We start from the raw sequence: 16,270 nt of genomic DNA on the forward strand, positions 1-16,270 counted from the left end.
TCGACCAGTTTCCAAAATGGCGGACGTAAACAAGCAGCTGTTTGCCATTTCCTGAGAAAATACATCTACTGCGTTGTCTGATCTTTAATCAAGCTACTGTTAAGGCAAGAGAGCGATGGAAGAAGCCCTTATACTCGTTTTGGGACCTGGTAGCTCTGGAAAAACTTTAATGTTGAAGAGATTACAGACAGTTTCGAGTCAAATGAATCTTCCTCCTTCGCAACGACAAAAAGAACTTGGCGAAGCGCCCCCAACGATCCCAACCGTTGGAGTGAACCTTGTGACAGTGAACTTCCTCCGAAAAAAATTCACGTTCAGAGAGCTAGGTGGTGCTATGGCACCGATATGGAGCAACTACCTCAAGGAAGCTGCTTTCTTGATCTACATATTCGATATCGCGAACAGATTTCAGATTTCCGCGTCATGCATTCTATTGCTAGAAGTTTTAGCTTCCAAAGAGACTCAAGACATGCCTGTTTTGTTGGTTTTTAATAAAATCGACAGTCCTGGATGTATGTCGATAGCTGAGGTTGCTTCTCTAATCCGACTTGAAGATATTAAAGCGCATGCAAAACAGGATTTGACCGCTGTTGAAGCAAGCTTTCGCACGGGAGAGGGAATGGACGATGTGCTTCAGTGGATCAAGGCTAAGGCTGGACCGAAAAAAAAAGGTTCTTTCCAAGTGTAAAAAGCACATATTTATTGTTGAAATTGTATACTTTATGCCTATGTGGACACAAAGCATTTTCAACCTCATGTTTGTTTATTTCATCATGCCCCCCCCCCCCCCCCCTAATATCCCTAGGCCTGCTATGGCACTGCCCTTTGATACTGAAATAACAACTTATATAAACAATCCATACATGTCAGAACTCTGCCTATTATATGGGGCTAGGAAGATGTTGACAATAAGGGCCCAATTAAAGGTCGGATTATTTCTTCAATTTCTTTTTCTCTTGGGTACAGTATATGCATCCTATATACTAAAATGTTTCTTGTAATATCTGTTTAATTTTTTTTCACATACCTTTAATCATTTGAACTCTAATGGAACCTAAATGTAACAAAAAATTATAAACAAGACATATATATATATAGTAAACCTATTACAAGTATATACCTTATTTAAGGCGTTATTTAAAAAAAAAAGACCATTCATAATACCTCTACTCTTAAGTTCTGAAAAAGAATAAAAATCATGTGTTTTCTTCCTGAATATACATATCAATTTTTTTAAACTCTAAATAATCTTTCTTTAAAAGACTTTCTGATTGGCTCATAGGAGTGTTCTACAGGCACTGGTAGACTAGCATCAACAGACTGATTTCCCTCGATTGCTGCATATCCATTCTTACGTGATGTGTACAGTGCGTAATGTTGCACAATAAACAGAATATCAAAAACAATAGATATGAATCCCAATCCAAACTTTGTAAAGTCACCAAATATAGATCTCCAGTCATCTGAAAGAATAAAAACAAACAGCAACATGAGATAATAAAGAGTAATTAAAGCACATACTGATACAAACCTATTGATAGAAATAAAGATAGAATAAAAATATGTTCAATAAGTGTGTATTCCCTTTATGGTTCATTAGATACTGTAAAATGAAAGACACTATCTGGTGTAGTTAGTTGTTACATACCATTATTGTAGGCCAAAAGAAACATCTGTAGCAAGCTAAATGATCCGCCAGTAAAGTCAAGAAGAACATTACCAATGCTCCAGCCAACTGTGCTCTTGCGTCTGTAATTCATGTATGCCTACCACACAAAAAGTGGATATATTTTCTCACTAGGGAAAGTTATTTATGGGAGGTACAGCAGTTTAAATAGGTGCTGAGAAAGCAGCACCCAAACAACAGGCTTCTGGTAGTCATTTGTGTGAGTAGTCACAAATTTGTTTCGTGAGTTGACCCGTGACATGGGGGCAAGCTTTCCATTCGTAAGGTTCGAGCATTCCGTGACATGGGTGCAAGCGTTACGTGAAACACTAATGCCCCGCAACACAAGCGCAAGCATTCCATGTCCCGGACGAAAGGTAAGCCAAATAACGAAAAAAATTAAATTCAGTTTTCACTTGAATTGTCACATTTTTCTAAACAATGATATTAGACATCTAGGACATACCTGAGGAATATATTTAATAAGCGTGACTCCTATCTTGATGTAGGAGAAGTAATACAAGTATGTGAGCCAAGTTATCTCGTTGAATATAGTCACAAACAGGGCTACCACTGAGAACAGAACACACCCTCCAACCAACACCATGCACACCTTTGACACCCTCTGGTCACCTCGCTGAAACAAGAAATATCAAAGGTCTAAACCTTGTTTTTCCTCCCTATGAGTTATAGGTACATATACCAAATAAATTCTGGGGGAGGGTATTCCTTTCCTTCCCTATAATTGTACAAACCAACTGTAATGTATTTGAGAAAAACCTTAGAATCAAAACGAATAAACAGTAATGGCGGACTCTCGTTGTTTATTGCTGTTACCCAGAAAACCTTGCGGTCATAAAAACAGGAATCCCAAACATTACATACTGCCCCACCCAAGTTTACAACTAAAAGATACTTGCTTGCTGAGGCCAGTAAAACTATCAAATTTATACACACAATATGTCAACAAGTAAAAAACAACAACAATGTCCATGACAAGTTCTTGACAAGTTGTCAATCCATCAGATCCGGAAAAATGTACACAGTGTGTGATATACTGCTTAAAATTAACATACATAGTCTTTGAGGTGAGTAGGTGTGGTTTTGAGTCGAGTACTTCTTCGCAGAGTACTTGCAGGTTCAGAAGCTGGAAGCTCTGTCTTCTTCGGTTCCAATGAAGGTTAAATTCCTCTGGAATCTGCTTGGGTACAGTTGTTTGCATTGGAACTTGGGCCAATTCTGTTGAACTCTGAAGATCATTGGCGACTGTGGGTGTGCTTGTCCTCAGGCGAAGATGGTCAACATGTCGTCGAAACACTCCACCTGAACTGAGTTGAACGACATACGAAACCGGTCCTAACTGTTGAATGATTGTTCCACATAACCACTTTGGACCATATGAAAAATTCTTGACAAATACTGGGTCATTCACTTGAAATTCTCTGAGTGGCCCTAGATTGTCGTGTTGTTTCTTCTGTGCGAGCTGTTTATCTTCTACACGACTGCGAATTGTGTCCTGACTAAGGGGGTTTACCAGGTCCAAGCGCGTCTTCAGCTTCCGGTTCATTAATAGCTCACCAGGTGTTTTACCAGTGGTTGCATGAGGTGTGGTACGATAGCTTAGTAGAAATCTGCTTAACTTCGTGTCTAAGTTTTCCTTTTCCCCTCCCATCTTCTTCATTGTTTCCTTGAAAGTGCGAACATATCTTTCAGCAAATCCATTGGATGCTGGGTGTTTAGGTGCTGAAGTGATGTGTTTTATGCCATTCTCAGACATAAAAAGGGCAAATTCTTCACCTATGAAGGCAGTTGCATTATCAGATACAATGATATCAGGCAGTCCATGTACTGAGAAGCATTCTCTTAACTTCTGGATGGTTACTGCAGCAGTACTGGAGTTTGTCTTGAATACCTCGATCCACTTACTATAGGCATCACCGATCACCAGGAACATGTTTCCTTCGAAAGGTCCTGCATAGTCAATATGTATGCGAGACCAAGGTCTAGACGGCCACTCCCACGGATGTAGGGGTGCAGTAGAAGGTGCCTTAGCATTACTTTGGCAGCTTGTGCAATCTTTCACCTTTTGCTCAATATCCGCGTCCAGGCCAGGCCACCAGAAATAGCTTCGGGCTAACATTTTCATGCGAACCATTCCAGGATGTCCATCATGTAGTTCCTGGAGAAGCTTGACTCTTCCTTGAGGAGGAATGACTACGCGAGAGCCCCAGAGTAGACAGCCATCCTGACAGCTAAGTTGGTGCTTTCTATAAGAGTAGGGCTTGAACTCAATGCGATCATTTGAATTGGGCCAACCGGACATTACTTGGTGTCGTACTGCACTAAGAATAGGATCTTTTGAGGTCCAACGCTCAATGTCCTTGACTTTAACGGGTGTGTTGACTTCAAGATGATTCATTACAAACATAATGTCGCCAGGCACTGGAACATTTCTGGTTTCATTTGGCAATGGCAGCCGGCTCAGGCCATCGGCATTACCATTTTTCTGGCCTTCTCGATATACTAAAGTGTATGAGTAGCCTGACAGGAATACCGCCCACCTCAATATGCGTGGTGAGGCTGAGGTCGGTATTTGTTTAGTTGACTGTAGCAGACCCAGCAGGGGTTTGTGATCAGTGTAGATGGTAAAACTCCGTCCATATAAGTATGAGTGGAACTTCCTCACCCCGAACATGATGGCTGCTGCCTCTTTGTCGAGCTGTGAATAGTTCTTTTCGGCTGGGGACAGAGTACGTGAGGCATATGAAATAGGACGTTCAGTCCCATCATCCATCACATGTGAAATAACACAACCAAGACCATATGGTGATGCGTCACAGGCAAGGGTTAACTCTCTTTCCAAGCTGTAATGCACTAGAAGTTGTGAAGAGTGAAGTGTGGACTTGGCTTGGTTCCAAGATTTTTCATGTGCTTCACTCCAGTTCCAAGGTGTGTCTTTGACTAACAGCTGATGTAAAGGAGATAGTATTGTAGTGATGTTAGGTATGTAACAAGCGTAATAGTTAAGCATGCCTAAAAAAGCTTGCAGTTCTTTCAGATTAGAAGGTCTCGGTGACTCTTGAATTGCTTTGATTTTCTCGTCAAGGGGGTGGATACCATCTTTGTCTATGCGGTGTCCCAGGTAAGTGACTTCAGGTGCTTGAAAAATGCACTTCGAACGTTTAAGACGGACGCCAGCTTTGTCCAGACGTGACAGGACTTCTGTTAGACTTTTGAGATGATCTGCTGATGTCTTCCCGGCAATGAGAATATCATCTATTCGTACTACAACATTCGGAATACCCTGCAGTAAATTTTCCATTGTGCGTTGGAAAATCCCAGGGGCTGAGGCAATGCCGTAGCACAGTCTATTGTACTCAAATAGGCCTTTATGAGTGGTGATAGTGGTGTACTTCTTTGATTCTTCATCTAACTCAAGTTGTTGATAAGCTTGACTCAGATCTAGTTTTGTAAACTGCACTCCACCTCCAAGTTGAGCTAGCAGATCCTCTGTTTTAGGAATTGGGTAATTGTCAAGTTTGCTAACTTGGTTCAAAGTAACTTTGAAGTCTCCACAAATGCGTATAGACTCATCAGATTTGACAATGGGCACAATGGGTGTTGCCCATTCCGAAAATTGAACTGGACGAATTGTTCCTTCTTCTAACAAACGGTCCAATTCTCTCTCTACCTTCTGACGTCGTGCATATTCTAACGTGCGAGGTTTGAAGTACTTGGGTTTGGCTTGAGGATCAACGTATATCTTTGCTTTCACTCCTTGAATTGTCCCTAGTCCTTCCTTGAATAAATTTTCATGTTTCTTTAGCAGGTCAGACACATCAGGGGATACAACTTGAACTAGGAAAATCTCTGGCCATGACAACTTAACATGTTGTAACCAATCTCGTCCAAAGAGACTGGGCACCTTGCCTTGTACAACTATAACTGGCAAGTGTTCAAAGAAGTCCTTGTACTTGACTTCCACTACAAGCTTTCCTAAAACTGGAATTGTCTCCCCGGTGTATGTTTTCAAGGTTAGCTTGGTATCTTGCAGATTGAGAGATGAACCCTCAATGTTCTTCAATTGATCAAAAATGTCCTCTCCGATTACTGAAAGTGATGCACCAGTGTCCAGTTCCATTTGAACTTTAAGAACATTTAATTCAACATCTACTAAATACGGATTTTGGCGGTTGCCTTGACTGACAGCAAACAATGGATATATATCTTCATCTTCTATTTCTTTATCAGTATCCAGGACATGAATTGCTGGTTTCCCTTGTTTTGGATGGTGGTTTGAATTTGGCTTGGTTGTCTCGGACGACTTTTTTGCTTTTTTGAGACATTTGGCAACAATATGTCCTTTCTTTTTACAATAATGGCACGTGGCCTCCTTGAAACGACATTTTGACGGGTGGTGATTTTTTCCACAACGATAACACTCTTTATTTTCGCTTTTAGAACGCGGTAAGGGCGAAGAACTTGTGACAAGTTGCGTGACAGAGCACGTGCTCAGAACGTGACCCAGGACCGACATAGATTGTGCAAGACTCATGGCTCGTTTCACCGTTGAATAAACGTCTACAAAACTTCTTATTATCCTCTTCTTACATGGTGGCCGCGGTTAACTATGGCCTCAGGATATGTCTTACCGCCGCCGGCGCCGTTGGAGATACACAATAGCAATGCTGCTGACAAATGGAAGCGATTTGTGCTCGCTTGGAAAAACTACTCGTTGGCGACTGGGTTGAACGAGAAAGCTGAAGCCGTACAAGTAGCTACGTTGCTAACAGTTATCGGTGAAGAGGCGAGAGAAGTCTACTCGACATTTACCCTGACCGAAGGAGAGACAGACAAGATAGAGCCTGTCATAAAGAAATTCGCCGAGTACTGTCAACCAAGAAAGAACGTGCCGTTCGAAAGATTCCGTTTCAACCAGCGAATGCAAGAGCCTGGAGAGTCCTACGAGCACTATAGAACAGCGCTGAGAAAATTGGCCGAGTCCTGCGAGTTTGATACGATTACGCCAGACGAAATACTTCGAGATCGTTTGTTATTTGGAATACATGACACGAAGGTCAGAGAAAGGTTGTTACGCGAGTCCAAATTAACACTAGCGAAAACAGATGAAATTTGCCGAGCGGCTGAGAGTATGCTTGCTCAGATGAAAATAGTCAAAGATACATCTGAGACAGACGTCAATGCCGTGAGTAAATTCGAGTCGAAGAAACCCAACATCAAAAATTATCGGCGAAAGCAACGAGGTCAAGGCAAACAATGTGACAACTGTGGATACCAACATATGGCAAATCAGGAATCGTGTCCCGCACGAGGAAAGGACTGCCGGAAGTGCGGAGCGAAAAATCACTTTGCCAATAGATGCAAACAGGAAGTCAAGGCTACCGAAGTCGAAGAAACAGATATGTATCCTGAGGAGACATATCAAACGGAGGAAGTATTGGCCGTCTGGTTGGATGATTCGCAGCTGGTCACATTTCAATCAGAGTCTGGAAGTTTCATCCGTTTCCAACCTGATACTGGTGCACAATGCAATGTGTTGCCAGTGCACATATACAAGCAGGCGTGTAACGACCACAAGCTAGTAAAAGTGAAACCCGTGCAAACGTCCTTAGTGGCGTATGGGGGATCAAAGATCAAAGTCGTCGGGCATGTCACCATTAGAGTGTGGAGAAACCATGTATCGTGCCAGCTGGATTGTAGCCTTGTTGACAGCCATGAAATCCGCCCGATTCTGGGGCGTAAGGCATGCCTTGGCATGAACATTATACAGTACAATGACAACGACCAGTTTCACAAACCGCAGACAGATGGAGCGACAGTGTTCACCGTTGACCCCAAACCAGGAGCTGCACTAACAAGAGAAGAAATATTGGCTAAGTTCCCAGCAGTGTTCAGTGACGGGGTTGGCAAACTTGATGGAGAATACACCATCAGACTAGAAACAAACGCTCAACCAGTACAACACGCACCACGTAGAGTTGCAGTAGCCCTAAGACCCCAGCTCAAGAAAACCTTGAATGATCTAGTGGACAAAGAGATAATAGCACCGGTGACCACACCCACCTCGTGGATCAGCTCTATGGTAGTAGTTCCCAAGAAAGATGGAAAACTGCGAATATGCCTAGACCCAAAGGATCTCAACAAAGCCATCCAGAGGGAAAACTATCCCCTACCAACCATAGAAGAGGTTGCAACACGATTACACGGTGCCAAGGTGTTCACGTTGTTGGATGTCCGCAACGGTTTCTGGCACGTCCAGCTAGAGGAAGAGTCGACCTATCTAACAACTTTCCATACACCGTTTGGCCGATACCGATGGAAGAGAATGCCTTTCGGGATCTCCTCAGCACCAGAAGTGTTTCAAAGAAAGATGCATGAATTTGCCGAAGGTCTGACTGGAACCGAAGTTGTTGCTGATGATTTCCTGGTAGTGGGCTATGGCGAGAGCTACGAGGAGGCAACGGCGGATCACGACAGGAACCTCCTGGCATTCCTAAACCGTTGTGATCAACGGGACATACACCTGAATCCCGACAAGATGAGACTTAGGAAATCAGAGTTACTCTTCATTGGCCACATAGCAACTGACAAGGGACTTAAAGTCGACCCTGCTAAAGTGCGAGCAATTGTGGACATGCCCTCACCGACCGACAAGCTTGGGGTACAGCGTCTGTTAGGCCTAGCCCAATACCTTGCAAAGTTCCTGCCCCAGCTGTCAGACATCACAAAGCCGCTGAGGGATCTCACACAGAGCGACGTGCAGTTCATCTGGGATGATGCGCAACAGTCTGCGTTTGAAAAGCTAAAGGATGCCGTTACAGTCACTCCAGTATTGCGGTACTACAACCTAGACGAGGAGATTACACGTCAGTGCGATGCGTCGCAGAGCGGATTGGGTGCCGCATTACTACAGAATGGCCAACCAGTAGCCTACGCTTCACGTGCACTCACGCCCGCTGAGACGCGTTATGCACAGATTGAGAAGGAGCTGCTCGCGATTGTTTTTGCGTGTGACCGTTTCCATACGTACGTCTACGGCCGCGAAGTCGTCAACATCGAGACTGATCACAAGCCTTTGGAACCAATCTTCATCAAACCTCTGGCGACTGCTCCGAAACGCCTACAACGAATGCTGCTGAGTCTGCAGAGTTACAGTCTCAATGTGAAGTACAAGAAAGGCAAAGATCTTTACTTGGCTGACACCCTAAGCAGAGCTTACCTACCCGAAGTCAACGCCTGGGAGTGTACCAGGGAGCTGGAGGAGATTGACCATCGATCATGGATGCCAGTGAGAGAAGAGACTTGGCAGCAACTCAAAAATGCAGCAGTAGATGATGCGGTGCAACAAAACCTTCGAGAGGTTATAAAGAGAGGTTGGCCAGAGAGCAAAACAGACCTGCCGGAGTGCGTGCATCCTTACTTTGATATTCGAGACGAGCTAACTGTCCAAGAAGAACTCATCTTTAAAGGCCAACAGTTGGTGGTTCCTAGAGCCCTGAGGAAGGAGCTTATGGAAAAGACACACTCTTCCCACATCGGTATAGAAGGCTGCATAAGACGAGCAAGAGACACGTTTTTCTGGCCGCGGATGACTGTCGAGTTGAAGGAGTACATCACAAAATGCGAAGTATGTTTGACTCATCGCAGTGGCCAACGAAAGGAGCCAATTCTCCAACATGAGTTTGTCGCTCGACCTTGGGGAAAGGTCTCAGCTGACCTCTGTGAGCTCGACAACCGAACACTGCTAGTGGTCAGTGACTACTTCAGCAACTACATAGAAGTGGCCCGGCTTAACACAGTGACGTCACGAGCAATAATAAAGGAGCTGAAGGCAATATTTGCCAGATTTGGCATCCCAGACACCCTTATAACCGACAATGGACCGCAGTTCGCATCAGCGGAGTTTAGTGTATTTGCCAAGACCTGGATGTTCGAACACAAGACGTCATCCCCAAGATATGCCCAAGCAAATGGGAAAGCGGAAAATGCTGTACAGACAGTAAAGAGGCTGTTTAAAAAATGCAAGACATCCGGGGGGTCAGAATTCCAAGCACGTCTCGACTGGCGGAATACTCCGACTGCTGGAATCGGAACTAGCCCGGCCCAGCGCCTTTTCGGACGTCGATGCAAAACACTTATCCCTGTGGCTGGTTCCCTACTACAGCCTAGCTACAACACTGAAGAGGACACCAGGAAGTTGATAGGTACCAAGCAACGCCAGAAGTTTTATTACGATAAGCACAGCAAGCCCCTGGAGCCCATTGCTGTCGGCGAAACTGTGCGCATGAAGATACCAGGACAAGACACGTGGACGCCTGGTACGTGTTTAGGTCAAGCCGGACCTAGGAGCTACAACGTCGAGACTGAAGGTACCACCTACCGACGAAACCGCCGACAGTTGATCAGCACTGGAGAAACAAACAGCCAAGTACCTGATGTTCTGGAATCACCAGAACCCGATGATGCTCAGCAGCAACCCAGCCAGGTTGCCATGCCACCAGATTCTTCACAGGCTATAACAAGGCCTCGGCGGGAGGTGAAGCCTCCTGCATGGCTCAAAGACTATGTGCCAAAATAACATTGAAACTGTTAGGACACTGAACATTAGTAATAATCCATCGTATGATTTTAGTTGCAAAATTTCGATTTTTACCCTTTGATTATTATAATGTTGTTTTAACCAACCGTTAGCGTTACTGTTAAAAGAGGGAAGATGTGACAAGTTGCGTGACAGAGCACGTGCTCAGAACGTGACCCAGGACCGACATAGATTGTGCAAGACTCATGGCTCGTTTCACCGTTGAATAAACGTCTACAAAACTTCTTATTATCCTCTTCTTACAGAACTGACCTTTTTTACAGATGCAGACGTTGAACTTAACGTAGAAGGAGCAGATTGAAGATCGGCCATGTGCTGTGCGGTCGTTTCCATAGACGAAGCAATGTCGTAAGCTTTTTTGAAAGTTAAGTTCTCTTCTGATAGCAAACGCCTTTGGATTCTTTCATTGTTAATTCCAGACACCAGACGATCACGCAGCATATTTTCCAGACTGCCACCAAAATTGCAGTATTCTGCCATGTTTCGTAGAGCCGCTACAAAGTCAGACACGTTCTCCCCGCTCAATCTGAAACGGTTATTGAACTTGTGCCGTTGCACGCTTTCACTCGGTTTTGGGTTGAAATGGCTCTTTACCAAGGTGCACAAGTCAGCATAAGATTTCTCTCCAGGTTTCGCTGGGGCCAGCAGATCAGACATTAATTTGTAGGTTTTTTTCCCTACCGAACTGAGGAGGATTGCACGGCGTATTTTCAAGTCATCGTCAGACGTAGTTACTCCATTTGCTTCAAAATAGAAGTTTAGACGCTCGATATACTGTTCCCATGAATCAGAATCTCTGTCGAATTCGTCTATTTTGCCGTAGGTTGCCATTTCCGAAATCCTCGTCGCCAAAAAATGTAATGTATTTGAGAAAAACCTTAGAATCAAAACGAATAAACAGTAATGGCGGACTCTCGTTGTTTATTGCTGTTACCCAGAAAACCTTGCGGTCATAAAAACAGGAATCCCAAACATTACACCAACCAACTACAACCAGTGCATACAATATACTGCATATGTAGCTTGGCTGTAGATAACCCAAGGTGACTAGACCAGACATAATTTAAAGCTAGTCGCTTTTGGGATTATTTAACTAACATACTGTTTTAATGCCTTAATTTAAGATTGCTTTATTTGACTTTATAGACTATTTTGTAATTGTTTATTATAGCTTTTACTACTTCCCTTGTGCTGAGGTTGCTGTGAGGTGGTGCAGTATCCAAGAAGATTAAATCTGTACATACTTAATTATACTTATTTATATACTTATTATAATAATACTTATATGTATTACTTAGTAAGTACCTCATAAATGCAAGCTTGAATCCCAGTTATAATAGTAAGTACAATGGCATGAATAGTAAAGAACACATCATTTGTTTGCACAGGATTCACTCCATTAGGATGCTTAGCTTCATATTGTTGCTGGAAAATAAAGAGTGCAATAGCACAGAATTAATAATTGTGACAAGTAAATACTGTAAGAACAATAATTCTTAAAAGATACTAAAATGTTCTTACTTGCACTAGAGGGATCCAGAACATGCCAATGTTAAACAGTCCATATGCTACAAATCCAGTTAAATTGTAACACACGAAATCAAAGTTCAGCCCTATTACACTGAGAAAAAAGAGCACAATAGAATTCAATACAAAAACATTTAATAACCAAGAAATATAAGATATGGTAGGGTTAGGGAGGGTAATGGGTGAAGACATCCGATTATGTTTACCGAGCTGTTGCAGGGGGGGTATCCATTCATTAGGCAACCCAGTCATTAGTAGGCAACCAGTATTTACTATTAAAAAAAAATACAAGTAAATATCCAAGTTTAAAATAACTCCTCGTCATAAAATACCTTTTTCGTTTCCAGTTGAGAATTACCTGCAGAATAATAACTTGGTTTAGACTTTCCGAATACATCAAATAAACAAATCAATTTAGCATGATGATTTCTACCAGTACCTGAGGGTAAAATGAGACAGACCAAGCTGCAAAGTATATCCAGCCAATGACAGCATTGATTATCGTTAGTGGAGCATAGTGTACAACTCGAACAGTCACATGGATTCCAGTCCCATTACTAAAACACACAATTACAGGTTTCAAGTGACATGGATACCAGAATCATAACAGAAACAAACTTTAATTTCAAACACACAAGTCCCATTACTGTGAAACAGTACATGTGACAGGAAGTGACATGGATACCAGTCATGTTACTGAAAGGCACAAGTACATGTGGCAAGAGACATGGAAAGGTACGAACATACTGTAATGAAGGTGATGTTAGACTAAAAATAGCTAATCATGTAATCTTACATTATAGTAGAATTCAATACTTCAGTTCCATTAAAGACACTTGCACTTTCAAATGTTATTGTTGCCTTTCCAACCCTTTTTCCATTAACTTGCACAGGAAGTGGATGGCCTTTACTGACGTTTGAATAAATGTGCACCTGTACCACACAAAGAATGCCAGGGAATATAAGAGTTGATGTGGCTGAGTTCAGGGCAAATGCATAAGAGTCATGGTATGAATGGAAAAAATCTACTGAAAAGCTACAGTAGGTGGTCTGTGAAGGCATGGTAGAATCAGGGAAATAAATAAATCCTGAGTGAGGGACTCCAATAAAAACAGAAGGGGTGATCATCTGCAAAATCAATTTTAACCATAAGGGTGTGGTCAACAGAAATTCTTACCACTAAGAGAAAGCAAATTGGGTGTGGTTGAAAGAATTTTTAACCCTAAGAGATAGCAGAATTGGGGGAAAATGTTGAACACCCCCTGAAGAAGGACTGAATAAGAGTCTGAAAGGTTGGCATATTTTGTGACTATGTTTTGATTCTCCATTTACATCCTCACACCCTGTAAGGAAAGCATTTGGTCAAATTATTTATACCCTAAGAGATGGCAGAATTGGAAAAATCCTTCAACACCCCCTAAGGGATAGCAGTTGGTCAAAGTTTGTACCCTTAAAGATAGGATGATAACCCCTGCCTACTTTTGCCTACACCCCCCCCCCCCCCCCCGTGAAATAAATCAACCCAAGGTTGAAACATTGAATCTTTTCCAGACAGTCAAGTAATAATTCAGCTATCTTATTTCTTTTATTCCATCCAAATGTTTTGTGCACAACACTATAAAATGTCTACTCACATTTTCCTGTACAGCAGCATCAGATGGATTTTCAACTGAAAAATTTACAAACACACGCCACTGCTTTGGAATTGGTTGGCTGAAAAAAAAAAAAAAAAAGAAAATACAAATCACAACATGAATAGTATGGCAAAGATATAGTGACAGAAAGAATAGTCTACCTAGGGTAAATCTTGAAGTTCTCCATAGTGTTGACTTGGACATGGAGGTCTTCTTTACTGGTGGTGTGTAGATTGATAGAGTTGCCTGAGAAATTATTTTGACAAAATTATATAAGTTATACATATTATAGAAAACGTTAAATGAGAGATATTGGTATGACTGCAATCCTACCTTTTACACAAAATACTACAGTGGATTGAACTAAAAGGACTAATTGCCAAGAATATCTAGTTGATAACGACATCATCGGTTGTAGTACTTTGGTACTATCCAGATTCTATTATCCTTTTGTTCTATATTTCAGAAGATGGGTCGTGGTACAGAAAAATAAAATCGAGAAATCACACAGTATAGCGGACAGAGACTACGGTTCCCGTTCTCAATGGAGCGTATATCCCTGCGTGGTAAAAGCTTATTCCTGTATGCGGTCGGTGCTTCTTCTCGGCATTATTTCGTTTGTTTTTGTCATTTGTTCCGTGACGCTTGTGACACTCACATGTTTGTGTTGTTTGTCACGAGACGAGGATTCTGCGCCTGTGTGATAATCAGCGGACTTACCCATCATAATCATATTTATAAGGAACTTCCAAGATGGCGGCCTCCAGGAGTGTCAGGTTTGTTTCAAGTTTTTGCTTCGATATTTCCTTACTTGTTTTATTCTTTTCTTACATGTACGATTTTTTATTCGTTTTTTTTTTTGTGCTTGCTAAAATTTATAAACTATTATTTCAAAATAGATAATATATCCTTTCTGGTTACAGGCAGCTTTTCAAATTCCTGTCATCTTGTTTGAAAATCATTCTATCTTACTTTCTCCAGAGAAGCGTCTTGGCTGGCGTGCAGATATAACACATTGAAAACAGCTGTAAAATCCACCATGCCATGCCGAATCAGTATGGCGCCAACACAACAAGTTTCAGTAAGTGAAATGAGCAATTTCTGACAAAATATTTAAATAAAGGGGAACTTATCCTCTTTATCTATTGTCTTAATATCACTGTCTGTTATGATAGATAAGACAAATTTCTCTCAGCCAAGATGTCGACCAAAATTGCCTTTAATGGGAAAGTTTTATTTTTTTGTTGGGAGAATGAAAAAAAATTGCTTCTGGCAAAGTTTCAGGCATGTCTTCTCACACAAACCCTTCTATTACATATCTTATTATTCTATAATATCTTATTGCATTATACTCATTATTTCATGATTGACTTCTTTCTAGATACCTCCATCAGTCCTATACAGGCAACACAGGTGGGATTCAGATATCTAAATCATGCCATCCTTGTTATCACCCATGCTTCCTTAATAATTAAGACAATAGAGTACACTTTTTGCTGGTGATGGCATTTAAGGGGGTTACCCAATTTCATGATTTCCCTGACATTCTGTGTTGTTTGTTATATGTTTGTATGCACATGTCCTGGATTTGTCAAGGGACGTTGAGGGTACCTTTCCGAAGGGAGAGTTGGCAGAATGTAAATTTTTGGTTTAAAGCCCCAATACATTTTTTTAAATTGTTTTCAACACACTGTGGATGTGTCATTAGAGTTGTGTGTTAAGTTTGACATTGATTTAGACAGATGGTTGTTTTGAAATGTAATGTTATATTTTAGCTTTAGGTTTTGTAGGCAAGACAGCTGAATTTTAAGGTTTAAATAGAATATATACATTTCTTATAAGTTTTTTTGTTGTTGTTAAAAAGCACTTGTAGTGCTTCTATAACTAGACTTAAAAAGCAAGCCTACCCAAGAATGTACAAAGTACTTGTAGTTCAACCAGATGGGTCAACTTACACCATGCGTTATCATGAACCACGTAAGATCGTAAGACTTCCAGTCGACCCAACAACTCTGACAGAAGAGGAGAGGAAAGAGAGGATGCGTAGACTGAAACCTGAGAAACCCAAGAAAATTTACCAGATAGAAGAAGATGAAACAGACTTTGACCAGAGATCCTGGACCAGACTCATTAAGAAACAGTAATACTATCTTTTGGCATAAGAAATGAGTGGGAAAATTGAATAGAAAATATGGCACATAGAAGAAGATGAACAAGATTTCATTCAAAGATCATGGACTGGACTTGTAAAAGCAATATTCATGACCTTTTTACAGCAAGTGCTAGAAAACCAATAAGATACATCACATAGAGGGGGTCTACAAAAGTAAAAACAGACAGCTTGTAATGTTTAGCTCAAGCATGTCATATCTTTGTCTGAATCATATGCAGATCTGCATTCTCTTTTTGAAACTACGATTTAGATGAAGCACTGATAATTATTGTAAGTTTGTAAAGAATGTCATTTTAAGATGTCTTGCGGCCCAACTAGACAAATTCATAGTTTTTTTCTCAAATATCTCAAGTCCATACCTTTTTATTGATTAAGTATTCTTTGATGCTGAAAATACCATGTTTGTTGAATGAAAAAGTTGCCATGTACGTAAAACATCTTAAAAATAGTATTCAATAAAAGCAAATGCAAGTTGAATGTCTTGTTGAAACCTTCCATTACCAAACGCAAGTATACCAGTGCTGCAGACTTGCAGGGGTAAAGTGTACTACAAAAGGGGAAACCTAGTATAAAATGAATGGTAATAGAAAATCTAATGCAGTCAAAGCTTTGAAAGATTGCTGGAAATCATTGAGATGAAGATTTTGGCA

General features: G+C 41.4%; 4 protein-coding genes across 4 annotated transcripts; 2 read left to right on the forward strand and 2 right to left on the reverse strand.

Moving 5' to 3' along the window:
• The first annotated feature begins 3 nt into the window (after positions 1–3).
• On the forward strand, positions 4–1,573 carry LOC5519109 (ADP-ribosylation factor-like protein 16). Its single transcript, XM_001638980.3, has one exon. It carries the CDS (start codon positions 116–118, stop codon positions 686–688), a length of 573 nt encoding a protein of 190 aa, XP_001639030.2. The 5' UTR covers positions 4–115; the 3' UTR covers positions 689–1,573.
• LOC5519049 (cystinosin) lies at positions 957–14,111 on the reverse strand. The gene is made up of 11 exons (XM_001638907.3): positions 13,781–14,111; positions 13,609–13,693; positions 13,448–13,526; positions 12,610–12,746; positions 12,253–12,370; positions 12,146–12,171; positions 11,808–11,907; positions 11,592–11,711; positions 2,133–2,303; positions 1,649–1,766; positions 957–1,463 (listed from the first exon to the last, which is right to left on the reverse strand). Exons 1-11 carry the CDS (start codon positions 13,854–13,856, stop codon positions 1,234–1,236), a joined length of 1,260 nt encoding a protein of 419 aa, XP_001638957.3. The 5' UTR covers positions 13,857–14,111; the 3' UTR covers positions 957–1,233.
• On the reverse strand, positions 2,512–11,210 carry LOC125567564 (uncharacterized protein K02A2.6-like). Its single transcript, XM_048728462.1, has 2 exons — positions 10,534–11,210; positions 2,512–6,147 (listed from the first exon to the last, which is right to left on the reverse strand). The coding sequence occupies exons 1-2, from the start codon at positions 11,115–11,117 to the stop codon at positions 2,544–2,546; spliced, it is 4,188 nt and encodes a 1,395-aa protein (XP_048584419.1). The 5' UTR covers positions 11,118–11,210; the 3' UTR covers positions 2,512–2,543.
• A 5-nt stretch (positions 14,112–14,116) lies between the features above and the next one.
• LOC5519108 (39S ribosomal protein L55, mitochondrial) lies at positions 14,117–16,097 on the forward strand. Its single transcript, XM_001638979.3, has 4 exons — positions 14,117–14,223; positions 14,429–14,528; positions 14,829–14,860; positions 15,312–16,097. Exons 1-4 carry the CDS (start codon positions 14,201–14,203, stop codon positions 15,589–15,591), a joined length of 435 nt encoding a protein of 144 aa, XP_001639029.2. The 5' UTR covers positions 14,117–14,200; the 3' UTR covers positions 15,592–16,097.
• Positions 16,098–16,270: the final 173 nt, after the last annotated feature.

Source organism: Nematostella vectensis, chromosome 1 (assembly GCF_932526225.1).
Source record: "Nematostella vectensis chromosome 1, jaNemVect1.1, whole genome shotgun sequence".
In the NCBI taxonomy this organism is placed as follows: Eukaryota; Metazoa; Cnidaria; class Anthozoa; order Actiniaria; family Edwardsiidae; genus Nematostella; species Nematostella vectensis.